Source organism: Ursus americanus, chromosome 4, assembly GCF_024610735.1.
Source record: "Ursus americanus isolate L20-20 chromosome 4, mUrsAme1.1.p, whole genome shotgun sequence".
NCBI classification, from domain to species: domain Eukaryota; kingdom Metazoa; phylum Chordata; class Mammalia; order Carnivora; family Ursidae; genus Ursus; species Ursus americanus.
In genome coordinates, this window is record NC_142130.1 from 26,814,303 (window position 1) to 26,830,542 (window position 16,240).

At 40.3% G+C, this 16,240-nt stretch overlaps 1 protein-coding gene across 1 annotated transcript; it reads right to left on the reverse strand.

Moving 5' to 3' along the window:
* Positions 1–2,247: 2,247 nt before the first annotated feature.
* Positions 2,248–10,125, reverse strand: GMNC (geminin coiled-coil domain containing). Its single transcript, XM_045811265.2, has 6 exons — positions 9,899–10,125; positions 8,620–8,671; positions 8,045–8,219; positions 6,142–6,230; positions 4,638–4,754; positions 2,248–2,868 (listed from the first exon to the last, which is right to left on the reverse strand). Exons 1-6 carry the CDS (start codon positions 10,123–10,125, stop codon positions 2,248–2,250), a joined length of 1,281 nt encoding a protein of 426 aa, XP_045667221.2.
* Positions 10,126–16,240: the final 6,115 nt, after the last annotated feature.

Consider the following 16,240-nt stretch of genomic DNA (forward strand, 5'->3'; position numbering starts at 1 on the left):
CTGTAATTTCCTTAAACCAGGCTGAGACCAAGTTTCGTTTAAAAATGGTTACATTTTATGAGGCTCTGTTTTATCTACCGAATGCATTGTGCTGAGCCTGGGTGTTTCCTCGTGGTCCATAACACATGACAAGGCACACAGAAATGCAAGATAATTATTTGTTGACTGATGGATTTTGTTTTACAGCTTGATCATTTAGACTTACTTAAAGTAGTTATGTTGCTTTCTTGATTCCTAGGGTATTACAATCAGTTTTAATTCTTTAATCTTATTCTTAAATTTGTTATTTTAAAAAGATAATTTCACCCACCAGGGGTACCGATACTGCAATGTAAAAGGCACTTCTTTGTTACTGTTTTTGTTTTTGTTTTTTTTTTTAGAAAATAGAATGTGTTCTATCTCTTCATAAGTCATGAAAATACTCTGGAGAATAATATTAGTTATATCTTAGATTCTCCTTCACAGATTATAAAGAAAACTAGGTGGTAACAAAACTTTCTAAAACAGATTACTTGCTCATAATCACCAAAATAAAGCAAAAACCAAATAGCAACAACAACAAAAGTCATGTCTCGGTTACAAAGAATCCCAAAGGGCACACTCATGTTCTCAGACACTGATGGTACAACATGACTTATCCAGAGGTAGAAAACAGAAAAACAGGAAAGAGGTTCAACGTGGTGGATTTTATCACTAACTGAAGTTTTCTCCAAAAAAACAGAGGAGCACATCTTTGATACGTTAATTATTCTGCGAAAGAGGGAGCTTGAGGAGAACTAACATGAGCACTAAGAATATATTTTTTTATTTAGAAAGAGAGAAGTTTTTGATGTCAACATTTACATTAAATTTATGCACACTTATTTAAAAATTAATGTCTCTATTTGTTAGATGCAAGTTACTCTCACATAGTTAGACTGAATTAACCTACAACATGGGCTCATACCAGAAAAAGACCACTGTGATCAGAGCAATGGTTTCTTGTGTCAACTACGAATGGCTCACGTTTAAAAAAAAAATGGTATGTAAAGCTCACCCATTATACCTATAGTGTCTATCAAAACTAAAGAGAAGAGTGAGCTGGGATGCCAGTGCTGGAGTAAAGCTGATGGACCCAGCCTCAGTGTATAGAATGTTAGTGATGATCTCATCCAGCGGCTCTATCTGCAACCAGGAAAACGGAATCTTCACACTTGGGAAGAAGGCTTCTCAAGGTCAGGGCAAAAAAGTCTCACGAGGGACCCACAAGGTGTAACTCGCTCACACTTATTTTATCACTCCCCCCAGCACAGTGCCTGGTACATGGTAGGTATTGTACAAATATTTTGGTGGGCCAATGAATGAAAAAATGATTAGATAAATAAATGAATGAATGAGGGAGATGATGGCAGAGCTGGGCTAGACTATACTTGCAGGGCCAGAAGTCTGACGGCATCTGGACAATTAGGATGATGACTTGTTGTCACCAAACGTCCCTCAAAATTGTTCTAGTTTGAGTCATGTTGGTTAAAGAGGCAATGCCAGGTGTCTCTAGAAGCTGATACACTGTGGCACCTTTTGAAGTCATTTTAATCCTCTTTCATCTTTTAATTTATCAGCAGTATTGCTTATTCAGTAGTTCCCGCTCTTGGAAGAGGCTCTTTGTCAACTCCACCACGGGACACTTAACTTGCTGAACCGCACCACTGTGACACTGCTCATATCTACATCATGTCTTTGGGACGGATGATGGCCAAAGACCCTTGTTTCTACCCCACCCCCACGATCTGAACACTCAGCAACAGGCACGTGGACCAATAATAGTGTTCACTCTAAGGGCAGTTTTCAGAAATGAAGAGGAGCGGAACAGGATAAAAGTGAGAGGGTGGAGGCTGTGAACATTTAAACTGCTTGACGGAAGGAGAAAAGCTGTTAGATGTGTTATAATTGGAACAGCATATGCAGGCCTCAAAGGAATATTCAGGCAATTGGAAAATACCTTTTCAGGTACGGGGTGAAGGGAGGAAGTCAACAGCAGGCGTTGGTGTGTAAACAAGTCAAATTTAGGTGAAAGAAGAGTAGGCATGTTTCATTATGTATTCTTGGAAGCTGTTCTCTGCAGATTTAAGTGGGTAATGGAGAGTGACATTTAAAGTGGCAGGAGACAGTTGGGGCAAAAGCTTCCGTGTTCCCAATAGTCAGGTTCAAGTGGAAGAGAGGTCTTTGTAAACAGAGTTTATGGCAGTCTTTTGTGATAGAAGGGGGTCACTAAGACTGCTTAGGGACCCAGGTAAACTTCCAGCCTCCCTCCTCATCTCGACAAACAAAGGCTTGTCCCTGGTGGAAGGAATGAGTTTTCACATTACAGTGAGGGCTCAGGGATGTGGAAAAAGCCATCTCTGTTTTATTGGGTGACACATCAGAAGTATAGTACGGAGGAGTGTGCATCCCTTCTGGGGGATTTGAAAGTTGAGAAAGGAAGGGAAAATCTTCCCTGTGCCCGGCAGTGCTATGTGAGGGGGTTGCTCGGTCACCCCCATAGTCAATGGGCAGATCCTCCCTGGGGACATTTTCATAATCAACTGCATCATCCAGAAATGGGGGAAATGTGCTGGCAATTCTTCTGGGATGAGAGGAGTGGGCACTGTAGTTAGCTGATAAAGTGTCATCGATGGTGTTGAGGTCTTTCAACCCAAGTGTTTGAAGAACCCAAGGGTCCACAGGGGGCCCAAGTTGTTCTTCACACTTAGCAAATTCACTAGAGAGGTTTCTCTTGGCCTTTTTATGATGGGGGATCTCAGGAGGAAAATATCTTTGCTCTTTGGGTTTCCTCTTTCCCTTTCTGAATTGTCCACATGCTTTGGAGAACTCATCTGATGACAGCAATTTCTAAGGAAGTAGTATTTGAAAATATACAGTCAGATAGTGAACCAAGATAATTTTCTTTACTGTTGTCTAATTAAAACTCCTTCACATATTTACTAGTCACCTTAATTTCTTAGAAAACGTGATTAAAATTCCATTCTCCCCCCCCCAACACACACACATATGTAAAAGTAATTGGATTAGTTTCTGTTTCTAAATTAAAATCTATAATGACAAGTAACTACCTGGAAACCATCATTCGTGTTTTTTACTAATCACTAAAAAGTTGAAAGAAATAAATAATGTCTTTAAATTTTCAATTCAGGGAAGTAATTAGTATTATAATAATGACAATAATAGCAACTATCATGTATTGAACACTGACTGCATGCATAATAATCTCATTTTATAAAATCCACTTTAGTGAGGAAACTGAGGCGCAGGCCTAATAGTGACTTACTAAGGATCATGCGGCCTAGATTAAATCGAAGTCGTCTGAATCTAGACAGAGCAACTGACTGAAACAATATCTAACACAGCTTCTTCCTATTTTGTTAACTTCCGTAGCACTCTCATGGGATATGTATTACTCTACATCTTGAACACTTGGGGAAAAGAGAGAAGAAAACTGCCTCATCAATATCATTTACTAATTTAATATATGTCCTTTTTTACAAAATGGTGACTGGAGTTAGGAGCGCAAGGTAATACTTCTAAGATGTGCTCCTTTTCTTAACAAAGCTGACTGGCTTATAACTGAAGTGTAAAGGAATCAGATATGGTACCCTTTCTTCTCTGAACTCTTATTTCCAGTGAAAATGGTAAGAAGCATCATCAATTTAAATTAAATAATATCAAATAATGCAGCTTGTCTAGCGGCAAGGTAAAGATTAATGACAGAAGCAATAATGATAACAGAATGGCAAAAAGATAACAAAAATATGAAACCCAAAAGAAAGGAAGAAGAACAGAAAGAGACTGTGGACAAGCTATTTGTCCTTGAGTTAGAAATAGTCCATTTTAAAAGTATAAGAAAAAAGTTCACTAAAAGATAATGTAATTGACGATACCCAATCGCCAGTCAAGAGATCTGGGCTCCAGCCCTATTCATAACATTTTAGAGCTGGGGAGATTCTTAAAGGATCTTTTAGCCCCTGCATTTACAGATAAAGGTAAGTGAGGCTAAGTGACAGAGAGATTTACCAAAAGCCAAGCAGAGAATTAAAAGAACCAAGTGTCGGGGCGCCTGGGTGGCACAGCGGTTAAGCGTCTGCCTTCCGCTCAGGGCGTGATCCCGGCGTTATGGGATCGAGCCCCACATCGGGCTCCTCCGCTGGGAGCCTGCTTCTTCCTCTCCCACTCCCCCTGCTTGTGTTCCCTCTCTCGCTAGCTGTCTCTATCTCTGTTGAATAAATAAATAAATAAAATCTTAAAAAAAAAAAAAAAAAAAGAACCAAGTGTCTTTCAGATCGGATTCCCACTCCAGTGTTCCATCCATTTAACTCTGTCTTTTGATTAAGCTCTGCTGTCTTAGCAATTCCTTGGACTGGCTTTTGATTCTTAAACAACTCTTTTTGTAATATATGGTTAAAATATGCAGTCTAGATACTTCCAAGAAATGATACATAAAAATTATTAAGGAAGTGCTATGTTTCTTTCAGAAAAATCCATCTAGCCTATGAATGCCTTTGAAGCCATGTGTTCAATACACCTCTTACACTTCAGCAGTTTTACCCAAATAGTCTCCGTTCTCAAATCACTGCTCTGCTTTTATAAATGAGATACTTACATACCTTGGCCTTTTCCTCAAGACATTTAACCAAAGCAGAATTCAGGTATTGTCTGAGATGATTATTCTCTTCATGTAACCTAGCAAGTTCTTCTTCCTTCTGTACCAGAGTATCTTGGAGCTGCAAAAAGCATACAATGGTGAAGGGCCCTTTGCTATATTGACTTTGTAACCTTATAATAATGCCACTGATCCTTAACCTGCTTAAACTTGATTATTATTCTATTTGTTTTATGAACCAAACCTCAGGGAGCCCTTGTCCTCTAAGGCCTAAATTCAATCTACACCCACCTACCACCCCATTGTTCAGTTTTGTGCTCTGCAATTTTTATTCATTGCAAAGTATTTGAAGAGATTATATGACTTTTAAGATTGTAACCACAAGGGGATCGGGAAGGTCTGTAGGAAAATAAGCTGCGTGCAACTGTTTAAAAATAGAAAAAGGTGTTTAGAAAGGTTTTGCTGGACTCCTTCCTTGCACGTTAAGAAAAGAAGAAAAACAAAGGGCGGGGGGGTTGGCTTCCCTCATCTTCAGATTGATCTGTTTGTATATCCAGTAGATTAAATTACTCTTTCAGGAACAACAACAACAACAAACATGGAAAATGAAGCAATCTTTGCAAAAACTTTATAATCATCATTCCTTCTCCAAGTGATGAGCTATGTTTATAGATTAAAAAATACTATCATACTCAGTATATCATTCGGTCTCTCCAACAGTCCTCTGAGGAAGGCAGCATAAATCTTCCAATGCCATAGGTAAGGTAAAAGAGGATTCTAGAGGTCAGATAACTACAACGTGTGAAGCCAGGGCCTGACTGTAGGTCCTCCTAGAGGGTTTCGGACGGTGTTGTTGACTTTATTGTTGTTGTTTTTCCCTCTGACACTGATCACCTATCTTCATGTCCATCGCTCTGGACATATAACCACTTTGGTTCTAAACTGAAAGTGAACACATGAATTTAACAAGGGAAAAGAGGCATGGTGACGGTAAGGGACGATGTTAAGAATAAACTGCATCGAATCGAAGTCAGACTGAGAACGACAAATGCCACCTGATTTCACTCATAGGTGGAATCTAAACAACAAAACAAATGAAGAAGGAAACAAAAAAACAGAATCAGACCCATAAATATAGAGAACAAACTGATGGCTTCCAGAGGGAAGGGAGGGGATGGGCAAAATGGGTGAAGAGTAGGGGCAGGTACGGGCTTCTAGTTATGGAATGAATAAGTCACGGGAATAAGAGGCACAGCATAAGGAATGCAGTTAACAATATTGTTGTAGCGTTGCATGGTGACAGATGGTGGCCACACTTGTGGTGAGAATCATGTACAGAGAAGTTGAATCACTATGTTATGCACCTGAAACGAATGTAACATTGAGAGTCAGCTATACTCAAATTAAAAAAAAATTAAAAAGAAAATAAAAGTAAAAAGAAAAAAAGAAAGAATCGACTACATAGGACACGTTGGTGCAGTCTCAGTGTTCTGATGATCTACGCATACCTGCTTGTTTCTGTAGAGCTGAGAGGAAAGCTGGGCCTCTTCCCATGAACACGAGTTAGGAACAGGGAAACTGGAGTCACTGGATGATTCTTTGTGAAAATACCAAATGGATAACTGAGAAAACACACTTGCAGTTTTTGTGTAATACAGAGCTCACTGAAGGATTTCAGACAGTTTAACAGATTCAATTACCTTTCTAAAAATAGCTATTGCCTCCACACAGGAAACAACGTATTTAAAGCCTTCCAGAAGGGATAAGCATGCTATGAAAGACAAACTTTATAGACTATATGCCAAAATGGCTGAAGGGGTGAATTTTTAGGAGCTAGGAGGTCACATTTCTTCCTAATATATAAATTCCCACCGGCTAAATTTATAAAAACCATCCCATCTGCACTATGAATTCACTCAAATATTTATTGATCCTTCCCCCACTTGGCATAACATTGTAGCCCACTGTTTTCCAACTTTCTTTCTTATTTTCTAAGGTCTAGTGCTTAATAACATAGTGTTTGGCTCTATTCTTGATGCTACCATTTTTCCCCAGGTGAAAATCTCTGCCTTCTTGCTTGCCACTTAAAGCTGATGAACATTCAGAATTATAATTTGGGATAGGCCGGTGATGAGTATTAAGGAGGGCACATATTGCATGGAGCACTGGGTGTTATACACAAATAATGAATCATGGAACGCTACACCAGAAACTAAGGATATACTGTATGGTGACTAACATAATAAAAAATTATTATAAAAAAATAAAATAAAAATAAAATAAAATAAAAATTTGGACCTTGCTTCTCTGAAGACCTTGATGAAAATCTCAAAACTGTACGCTGAACTCATGCATTTGAAATGTCATCATTTGCATGTCTTTTATGCTTTTGTAGAGTTTTTCCCCCCATATTTGATAGCACTATAACTGCGAGTAAAAACTATTCTTGGGCATGCTATATTGGTTTACTTTGATTTTCCTCATCTAGTCTGACTCTTGCCCAGCTCTACTGAAACTGATATATTATTGAAATACTTTTGATGAAATTAGAATGATGAGTAAGGAGACAGGAATCGAATTTTATACAGTTTGGTTTCATATTCTTGGGCATTCTGTCTTCTCTGTCACTTGTGATAGAAAGATAAAACTGAACAACTCCCTTCCCGACATATAAGTGTGTTTCAATATTTTTGGGCTTTTTGTTTGTTTTTTCTCAAGTTCACACACACACACACACACACACACTAATGTGGCAGTACCAGGAGTACAGATACTTAATTTTGAAGTGCCTATCAGTTTTTCTAGAAACAAGAGTGTTAATATATAAATTCCTTTAATACTTGTAAATACTGTTTACTTAGCCCCAGGTGATAATTAATACATAATTTTCCATCACAAAGTTATCTCTCCCTCCAAAGTTGAAGTCTTCTTTGAGCAAAAAGAAATCAGTTTTTTTCCTCCACTTATAGGACACTGTTCATAGAACTTCCTTAGGAAATAAAACAGTAAGTTAGTAGCTTTCCTTGCTTCTCTCTTATACCCAGGGAAACTTTCCTGAATTCCAAAAGAAATGTACCAACTGGTGTCTTGACTCCAAGATCATCTCATAGTATTGTTTATAAAACTTTGACCCAACCCAAAATCCCTCAGTGGGTTGGAAGTCTCCAGGAACTGTTAAGTGTGGGGAGAAATACGTATGGTCCAGTGGACAAGGGGAAGATTCCCATTTTCACTATCTGGTAAGTATAGAAAAGCAGGTTATTTAGGTGGTAAAATGCAGGAGTCTTTGGGCTTTCTTCAACTTCCCATAGCATCTCTTCTTCTACAGGGTTCTATCCCATGATGCCTTGCAACTACGGGTGCTGGAAAAGGACTTCAGAGCTACCAGGAAAGCAGAAGAGCAGAACTTACCCTGTGCCTGTGGTGCTTGTTGGGGCTCTCTGTCGTCCAGGAGACCAGCAGCCCAGAAAGAGACCCAAGTCTCCGTGGAAACGTCAACACTAGGTTCTGACGTTGTAGTGGAATACGGGCAATTATAGCTCTGGCCTCCTACAAAGTACTGGTCTTGGCAAGGCAGAACAGTGTTCTGTGAAAGTCAGTATGAGGGATCAGGGCGGGGGTGGGGAGGGTCCCAGGAGATGAGGTGATTGGGATTTGGAGGGGAATAAGGGTGGGAGAAAGAGACACAAATTACATGCAATGAATCCAAAACAGTACAGGTGTTAAGCATAGATTCCAGATGAATTCAAGTGGTCAAAATACATAATTACTAAAAGGGAATCAGCATCTTGGTTTACCCAGTACTTTCCTGAGGACCTCTCAGCAAAGACCAGGCTAGTATTGGATGGACTAAATTTGTAAATATCCAGGAGTATTTTCTGTTGCCATGACTGAGTCATCTAACAGGCTATCCAGGATCTAAGTAAAAGGAATTCTACTTACTGATTGAAAGACATAAGAACTATTTGGCTCTTTCTAGCAAATACCTTAATTATATTTCTAATAACCTTGAAAGACAAAGAGCCCAGAATGCTAAGGCTGAAATGGACAGAACATGACATATAAAGAAATCTCCTTATTTTAGCTTCTTAGTGTCTTGCCCCATAAACTTGCCCCATTACTTCTTTCTCTGCCTGTAAATGCTACTGGATCCTACAGTGGTCCAAATGGTTTGATATGGATGTAGATACATATAGATATATTCCAGAGATAACTAAATACGTTTCGCTCCCAACTCCAAGCACAGGCACATATAGTCACTCCAAGTAAGCATATCATCAAAGCTGAAATATGTTAGTCAGCCGAGACAGCAGGCTCTAAGTCTCTCCAGCACCAGGTCTCTATGCCCTTCCAAAGTTATCTTGCCACTACTAACTGCCTGGCATGTATTCTTCACTGTGTTCTGAGCCAGTGAACACCCTCCTGCCCCCGACTCCTCAAACTTCAAACACACACTCTTTCCAAATGTCCAAGCAGGGGCAGGTATGCAGCCTTCCTGGGTTAATTTGTACAACAGCCCGTTCTTAATTATTTGTCAATGTTTAATCAGGTAAAAAGTCATTCATTTCAGCAGAGCCCAGCTTTGGACAAACTCCTTTTGACCACTACAAGTCTTTTGTTGACTTGAGGACTTTCTTGGGCATGACATAAACAGAGAGAAAATAAATAAGAAGAGAGAGACACAGAGAAAAGTTACTTAAGTCACAATTTGTTAATATTCCAGTAAGTTAGGTTTTGAAAAAGTCCACTCTTAAAGCAAGTGCAGACCAAAGAAATTCAACCCAAAGTTTATCAAAGGGCTATTTTCTTTTATTGTAAAAGCATGTTTGTAGGCTCTTTCCCTGGGGTTATTATTGAAATCAAAGCTGAACTATTATGCAATTGACACCTGAGAAGAAAACAAATCTCAAATACCCCTAGACAAACTCAAATCCAAGTGTTTGCAAATATGTGCATAATCTAGAGAAACAGGTGGAAAGAAAAGTGAGTGCACGTTTAGAGGGAAAGAAAGTTGGGAGAAAGTACAGAGAGTAGAAATAACACAGCTGGTGAAAGGATGAGAGAGATGGGGAATGAGAGAGAGACAGAGACAGAGAAGATAGGGAAGAAGAAAAAGCAGATGGGGCAGCAGAGAAGACCCCTTTTAATGGGCAGGTAGCAGAGAAATCTTGCATCCAAGGCGGAAGAAATTCTTGCAAAGCTTGCTAGCTCTCAGAGCCCCCAGATTTCCCCAGCGCATTACCTAACCGCCAGCTCCTCACTTACCATCTTGCAGTGGAAGAAGGCGCTGCAGAAACTGAGCCCTCAATTTTTCGGAAAGCCGGTGGGAGCTTTAAATGGGACTGAGGGGAGGAGCTAGGAGAGGCGAGTTCTAATCTGCGGGAGCTCCCAGTGACGCCGGGGACTCCCGGAGAGCGCCGCCCTCTGATTTGGTGAGAGGCTGTCAAACTGGTGACGTGGGTCAGGAGACATCGAGACAAAGTCACGGGCATGCAGGGCGACTGGCATGCAGGGCGACCCGCATGCAGGGCGACCGCCGCGCGGGGACCTGGAGACCTGCCGCGGCGCTCGGCGTCCCCGTGCGCTGCGCGGCTTCGAAACCCGCGCGGTGCTAGCTCGCTGCCGGCTCGCTGCCGGCTCTTTGCCCGCGGTCGGCGGGGCGTTGGGGTGGGCGGGGACCGTGCGGCCGGCCCGATGGGGCGAACCCGGCTCCCGGGGCAGGGCGGGGCGGGGCGGACTGGTCGGCCCCGCAGCCTGGGCAGCCTGGGCGTTCTGGTTGAGAAAGCCTAAAGCAGACTTGGGGAGCAGATGCAGCAGCCCCCAGACTTAATACTACTCCTGTAATTTCCTGGCCACGTGATCAATACCAATTTACTGAATGACATTGTGAATTGATTGGCTTTTTTTCCTTCTATTTGATAGCTCTCATTTACTCCAACTCCTGAAGTGGGTGTGAAATGTGAAGATGATCTAGGAAGGAAGGTTTTAGGGGAAGAGCCGTTCCGCGCATTTTGTTCAATGTTGTCTCCAAAGTGCCTGGAGCAATTTCTAACCTGTCATGGGTGCTCAATAAAGAATTAATTAAGCTACAAATTTAAGAACCTAAAGTGTCTCTGTGTTGGTCCTATCTTCACAACCACGATTATATAGAATAAATTATTACGATTATATAGAATAAATTATTACAATTAAGAAAAATACTTCTCAAAGTGTTTGGTTCCCCCCATCTTTTCTTTGCCTTTTATTCTCATGATTCCTATGATGTTATAATCCACAGGAGAAAAAGGAGTAATACCATTTTTTAAACCATCCATCTACCACTAATAGCCAACTCTTATTTCAACTGGCAGTAAGCTGGGGGGCACGTGCTCTTATGGTCCCTGTTTCAGTGGATGATGAATGAAGCACTGAAGTTAAGGAACTTCACCAGTGATGACACAGCAAGTAGCCGCCTCTGAATTTGAACCTCTGGCCCCAGCATCCTTGCTCTTAACTATCACAATTCTATTTTATTTTTTCTCACTGCACGTTATAGCAATTCCCGTAATGGGCATTTTTACGGACTGAATAGTGTTATCTCAGGATTTGTAGGTCGAATCTCCAACCCTGAATGTGACTGTATTTGGAGATAGGGCCTCTAAAAGAAAGCATCAGGGTTGAGAGATCATAAGGGTGGTGCCCTAATCTAGTAAGACTGGTAAGTAAGACTTGTAAGAAGAGGAGACACCGGATATGGCAAGCCCAGAAAAAAGGCCATATGAGAACAAGGCTAGAAGGCGGCCATTTGCCAGTCAAGGAGAAAGGCCTCAGGAGAAACTGATAACCCTGCTGGACACCTTGGTTAGACTTCCAGCCTCCGGAAAGTGAGAAAAATGTTTAAGCCATCTCATCTGTGGTTCTGGAAAGCCTAGCAAACTAATCTTGGCATGGCGTAGGGATTGCGAACACTTCATAGTCTGGCTTACGCAGTCCTCTCTCTAAATCAGTTTGGACCTTTATTCATTTTGCACTGGATTGTACTCATCATCCACAACACTTAGCAATGGCTAACACAGCAAAGGCTCCGGAAGTGTTCTGTGTCTGACATTAAGGAAGGAACGGAAGAGGAAGAGGAGGAAAGCACCAGACTTGGTCGATACCCTTTCTCCTGTTCCATACTGTTTGTTCACAAGCATTTTTAAGTGAATAATACCAGCTTTGGGGATCACTGCCTGGAAGACTCATGGGTCTTCCACGGGGTTACATGACATGACTCATTTCAGTGAGTGACTACTCTCGCAGCACAAGGGGTTGGGATACCCTGGCAGTATGACCCTGGGATGATGGGGGAAACAGATCAAAACCCGTTTAGGTTATGAGAATTGATGATCTTCAGGGCAAAGAAAATCCTAATCAGTTTTGTGATGAGAGCCGGGGGGGGGGGTGGGGGTGGGAAGGAGGATTGAGTTGTTTTGTTTTTGGAAACTGGTAAATCGGATATGTGAACCTCTGGAAGATACGATTGACTCTAAAAATGACACAAAATGGGCAATTAAACAAACATGGCATGAAACAAAAGGGCGTAGGCTTTGGGTCCCAATATACCTGCGGTCCAATTCTTGTTCTACTTTCTGACCCGGAAACACCTGGGGCTATATTATCATGGTCTCTAAATTCTTAGCTCCTCTGGCAAATTAAGATAGAAATACATACCTGAGAAGCTTATTAAAAAACTGACGACTAATGCTTGAAAACTCCAAATTCACTGCCTAAGTCACGAATAACAGCTATTATTGTGATGTGTAGAGGACTTTTTGAACATATATGCTGCTGTGCCTTGCCTGGTAAACATAACTGAAAATAAAAGCTACATTTATTAAACAAGTTTTTTTGAGGGCTAGGCATATTTTTTAAAAGTCTTTGATGGATTTTAGCACAGAGACGTTTCATAAATCATTAGCTACTACAGCTTAGTGGGAGTGGAAGTGTATATGGTGTTACAGGATCCCTGAAGTTTAATTGTGAAGAGCTATTGACAATTGAACGTGAGTCACAAGATAAAGCTTACCTGAAATCATAAACTGATGGAACATTTTCCAAATCCTTAAGGTCTGATTTAAGCATATCTTTTTATTTAAGATCTACTGCTTGGAGTGGGGGGCATCTGATGGCTCAGTTGCAGGAGACCCACCTCTGGCTCCCTGCTCAGTGGGAAGCCTGCTTCTCCCTCTTCTTCTGCAGCCCCCCACTCAGGCACTTTTTTTTCCTCTCTCTTTCTCTCAATTAAATAAATAAAATACTTATTTTAAAAAAGATCAACTGCTTGGGTATAATTTTGTTTGTGTATTTGAGGGGTTTTTTTGGTTTTTTTTTTTTAATGAGTCAAATAAACAATAATGTGAAATCCTTTGGCCATTTTTTTTTCCACGATTGTTTTTTTCTTCTATGAACAATAAGGTCAGTAAAACCTGTCTTTTGTATTGTGGCTGAAGAGATGGTGTTAAAAGGGAGGTAGCTAATAACAGTCCAATTGTTGAATTGGGGTACCACCTCCTGCCAGGGCAAAGAAATAATAAAGTAGAAGGTAATTTGACCTTCACACAAACCAAGTCTGCAGACAGGAAAGGGTAGTGTGTGATCAGTGGTGGGCCAAGGAAATAAACAGATTGGCATATGGAATGTTCTTTTATTTCACCCCTGGAGGACACTTTATTTGATTACCTCGTTAGTGAACTCAGTAGCATATATAATAAAAGAACAATATGGAAATTCTCTTTACAAACATGGCCTTTTCCTATAGCTTCAACAGCTGAATCTCCGGGCAATAAAAAGATTGTATTTCTGCTTTCACATGTAAGGAAAGAAAAGCAGAACCTTTAGAGAAAATTCAGTTCAGTAGATGATTTACATTGGGAGACCTACCCCTTGCATATTTTATTTTAGCAAGTCTGGAGAACCCTGACAGCTTTAGTTCAGTGAGGCATAGTTTTGAGTTTCACCCTTGCAGAATAATGTGTGGAAATCAATCATGCTGATATGGGCAGCGTCTTGCCTACTACCTGCCACCCACATGTCAGCAGAGCATCTAGTAACCATGCATGTACAATACATGCCGGGATAAATCTGCTTCTAACATACGAAGGTATTTATACAAAAGAAAGTCAACTGTTAATTCTGGCAACAGAAAAGGCAAAAAAGTAAGTTCGAGAAAATTATATCAGGCTGTTAGCCAGAAAAGAGAAAGGCCTTGGGCAAATTAAAGAGCAAAATGTTGAATTAGGGCCTGACTAGATTTGTGTAGTTTAGAGCTCAGTGTGTGTGATGGGGGAGGGGGACAAGGAGATAAAAATTGATGATACCACTTTATTGGATGTTCCAGCCATAATTTATTTCAATAGCTTTATAACCAGTTTTAACCCTTTATTTATTGACTCATTATGTGATTGCTTAATTTTTCAGTTGTATTTGGTTCTGTTATGTTAAGGCAGCTCATACACTGTAATAATACTCACAGATTTGAAGATTCTCAAGCCTAGGGGTATATCTTTCAAATATTAACCATCTACATCATATTTGAGGGGTAACTGGCAAAGGGATAAAGGACTATATTCATTGTGCAAAATGAGGCAAGCCTTTCCTGTACTCTGTAGCATTGTTTTCTGGGTGTCGCATAAAATGACACTTGAAAATAGTATTTGTGTGCATGCTGGAATAAATAGTTGAGACTTATCCTGACAGGTTTGGGGGTTTCCATCAGGCCACCCCTGAGGATGGGGCACCAATATCTCTCAGGGCTTTAACTCATCATGCCTTGGTGCACTGGTAGGGAAACTCTGCTCTCTGATAACCTATCTGGCCAAACTGGAATAAAATCATCTCAACTGTACTATAAAAATGCATACAAAACAGTGAAATTAATTTCGCATTACCACAAAGTTTGGAGATGTGGAACCCCAAACAAACAAACAAACAAACAAACAAACAAAAAACGAAATACAACTCTATTCCTCATTACTCCAACCACATTAGAAAAAATGAAAATAATGACTTGTTATAATTACTGTACATCAGAGATATGTTCACCTGGCTTTGATTTAAAGCATAAGGAATTTCTGGCACACCTGAGTGGCTCAGCTGGTTGAGCCTCCCACTCTTGGTTTTGGCTCAGGTCATGATCTAGGGTCTAGATCAGCCCGGAGTCTGCTTGAGGTTCTCTCCCCCCCCCCCCGCCCTCCTCTCTGCATTTGTGCTGTCTCTCTCTATCAAATAAATAAATCTTATAAAATAAAAAAGGAATTTCTGCTTCAGGAACACTAGTATTTTCATAAACTAGGCTTCAGTGCCTTTATTGATTCTGAAATCTTTCTTCAGAATTTTTGATCTAGTGGTGGGTGGATGGATTGCTGATGAGGCATTAAAAACCAGGAAGGTGAATTGGAAGTGACCATGGCATCTAATTTTATCCTGAAGATAGTAGAAATAAGGACATCACTGCCTGGTTTCTTCAAAAAGCTTAGTGCAGAGCGTGATAGCAAAACAGGACAGCTGGGACGGGATTCCTTCTAGCCCTGGAATTATCAGAGAATCTGCAATAATGTGACATTCTTCATGAACAAAAGACAAAGAAATATATTTAGATACAAAATGTTAAGCTACGGTGAATCTACAATTCCATATTTTTAAAATCCATTATCTATAAAATGTTAACTGGTTTCTTATTAACCCAATAATTTATGACAAAATCACCTTGTTTGTAATCAAATCAAAGAAACTTGAAGTTTATAATAATGAAATTTGGATGTTTCTAGCCAAACTCTGTTTTGCACATTTCTTTTTCACAAAATGAAAGCATAAAGCCAACCTCTAGTTGGTGGAAGAATTTATACATTCATAGACAATCTGAGAAAATACCGAGAGTTGTAATTGCTATGAAATTAATAATGCCAAATGCCATTAGAATGAATACAGAAGGACGCCTGGGTGGCTCAGCCATTAAGCATCTGCCTTGGGCTCAGTTCATGATCCCAGGGTCCTGGGATCGAGCTCTGCATCAGGCTCACCTGCTCAGCGGGAAGCCTGCTTCTCCCTCTCCCACTCCCCTTGCTTGTGTTCCCTCTCTCGCTGTCTCTCTTTGTTAAATAAATAAATAAAATCTTCTAAAAAAAAAGAATACAGAGAAGCATTTGAATATGAATAAAGTACCATGCCAGCAATAAAGTAAAACTCCAAAATCCTTAGAGGGCAATGGTGAACACAGTTTTTGCTTCATCTAACCAGAAGCCTTACTAGCTGCCACCCCTGGAACAGCGGGGTTAGCACTGCATGACCAAATCATGACCAATCTTAAACATTGGAACAAATTTTAATAGCTTCATTTATAGGTGAAAGGGTACCAAAAACTAAGCAAGCAGATGGACTAAGCTTTCTTAAAAAAGTTTATTGCCCTAGCATACACTTGGTAAAAACTCAAGTTGCATATTGTAGAAGTTGCATCTTTTAAAAATTTTTATTAGCAATTATTCTTTGCATATTCTTTAGTCTCTATCTAGAAGTGTATACATGTACATGTTTTTATATTTGCATACATACACACGCATGTACGTGGAGGAATCTCTGAGGCCCACTGCT

Bases quoted from the DNA above. Each gene is read 5' to 3' on its own strand.
- GMNC (XM_045811265.2), bottom strand. From the start codon at position 10,125: ATGCCCGTGACTTTGTCTCGATGTCTCCTGACCCACGTCACCAGTTTG. The intron at 8,220-8,619 runs GTATTTGCTAGA...TGACTTTCACAG, and splicing joins TTATTAGAAATATAATTAAG to AACACTGTTCTGCCTTGCCA. The intron at 6,231-8,044 runs GTAAGTTCTGCT...ATTTTCACAAAG, and splicing joins ACAAGCACCACAGGCACAGG to AATCATCCAGTGACTCCAGT.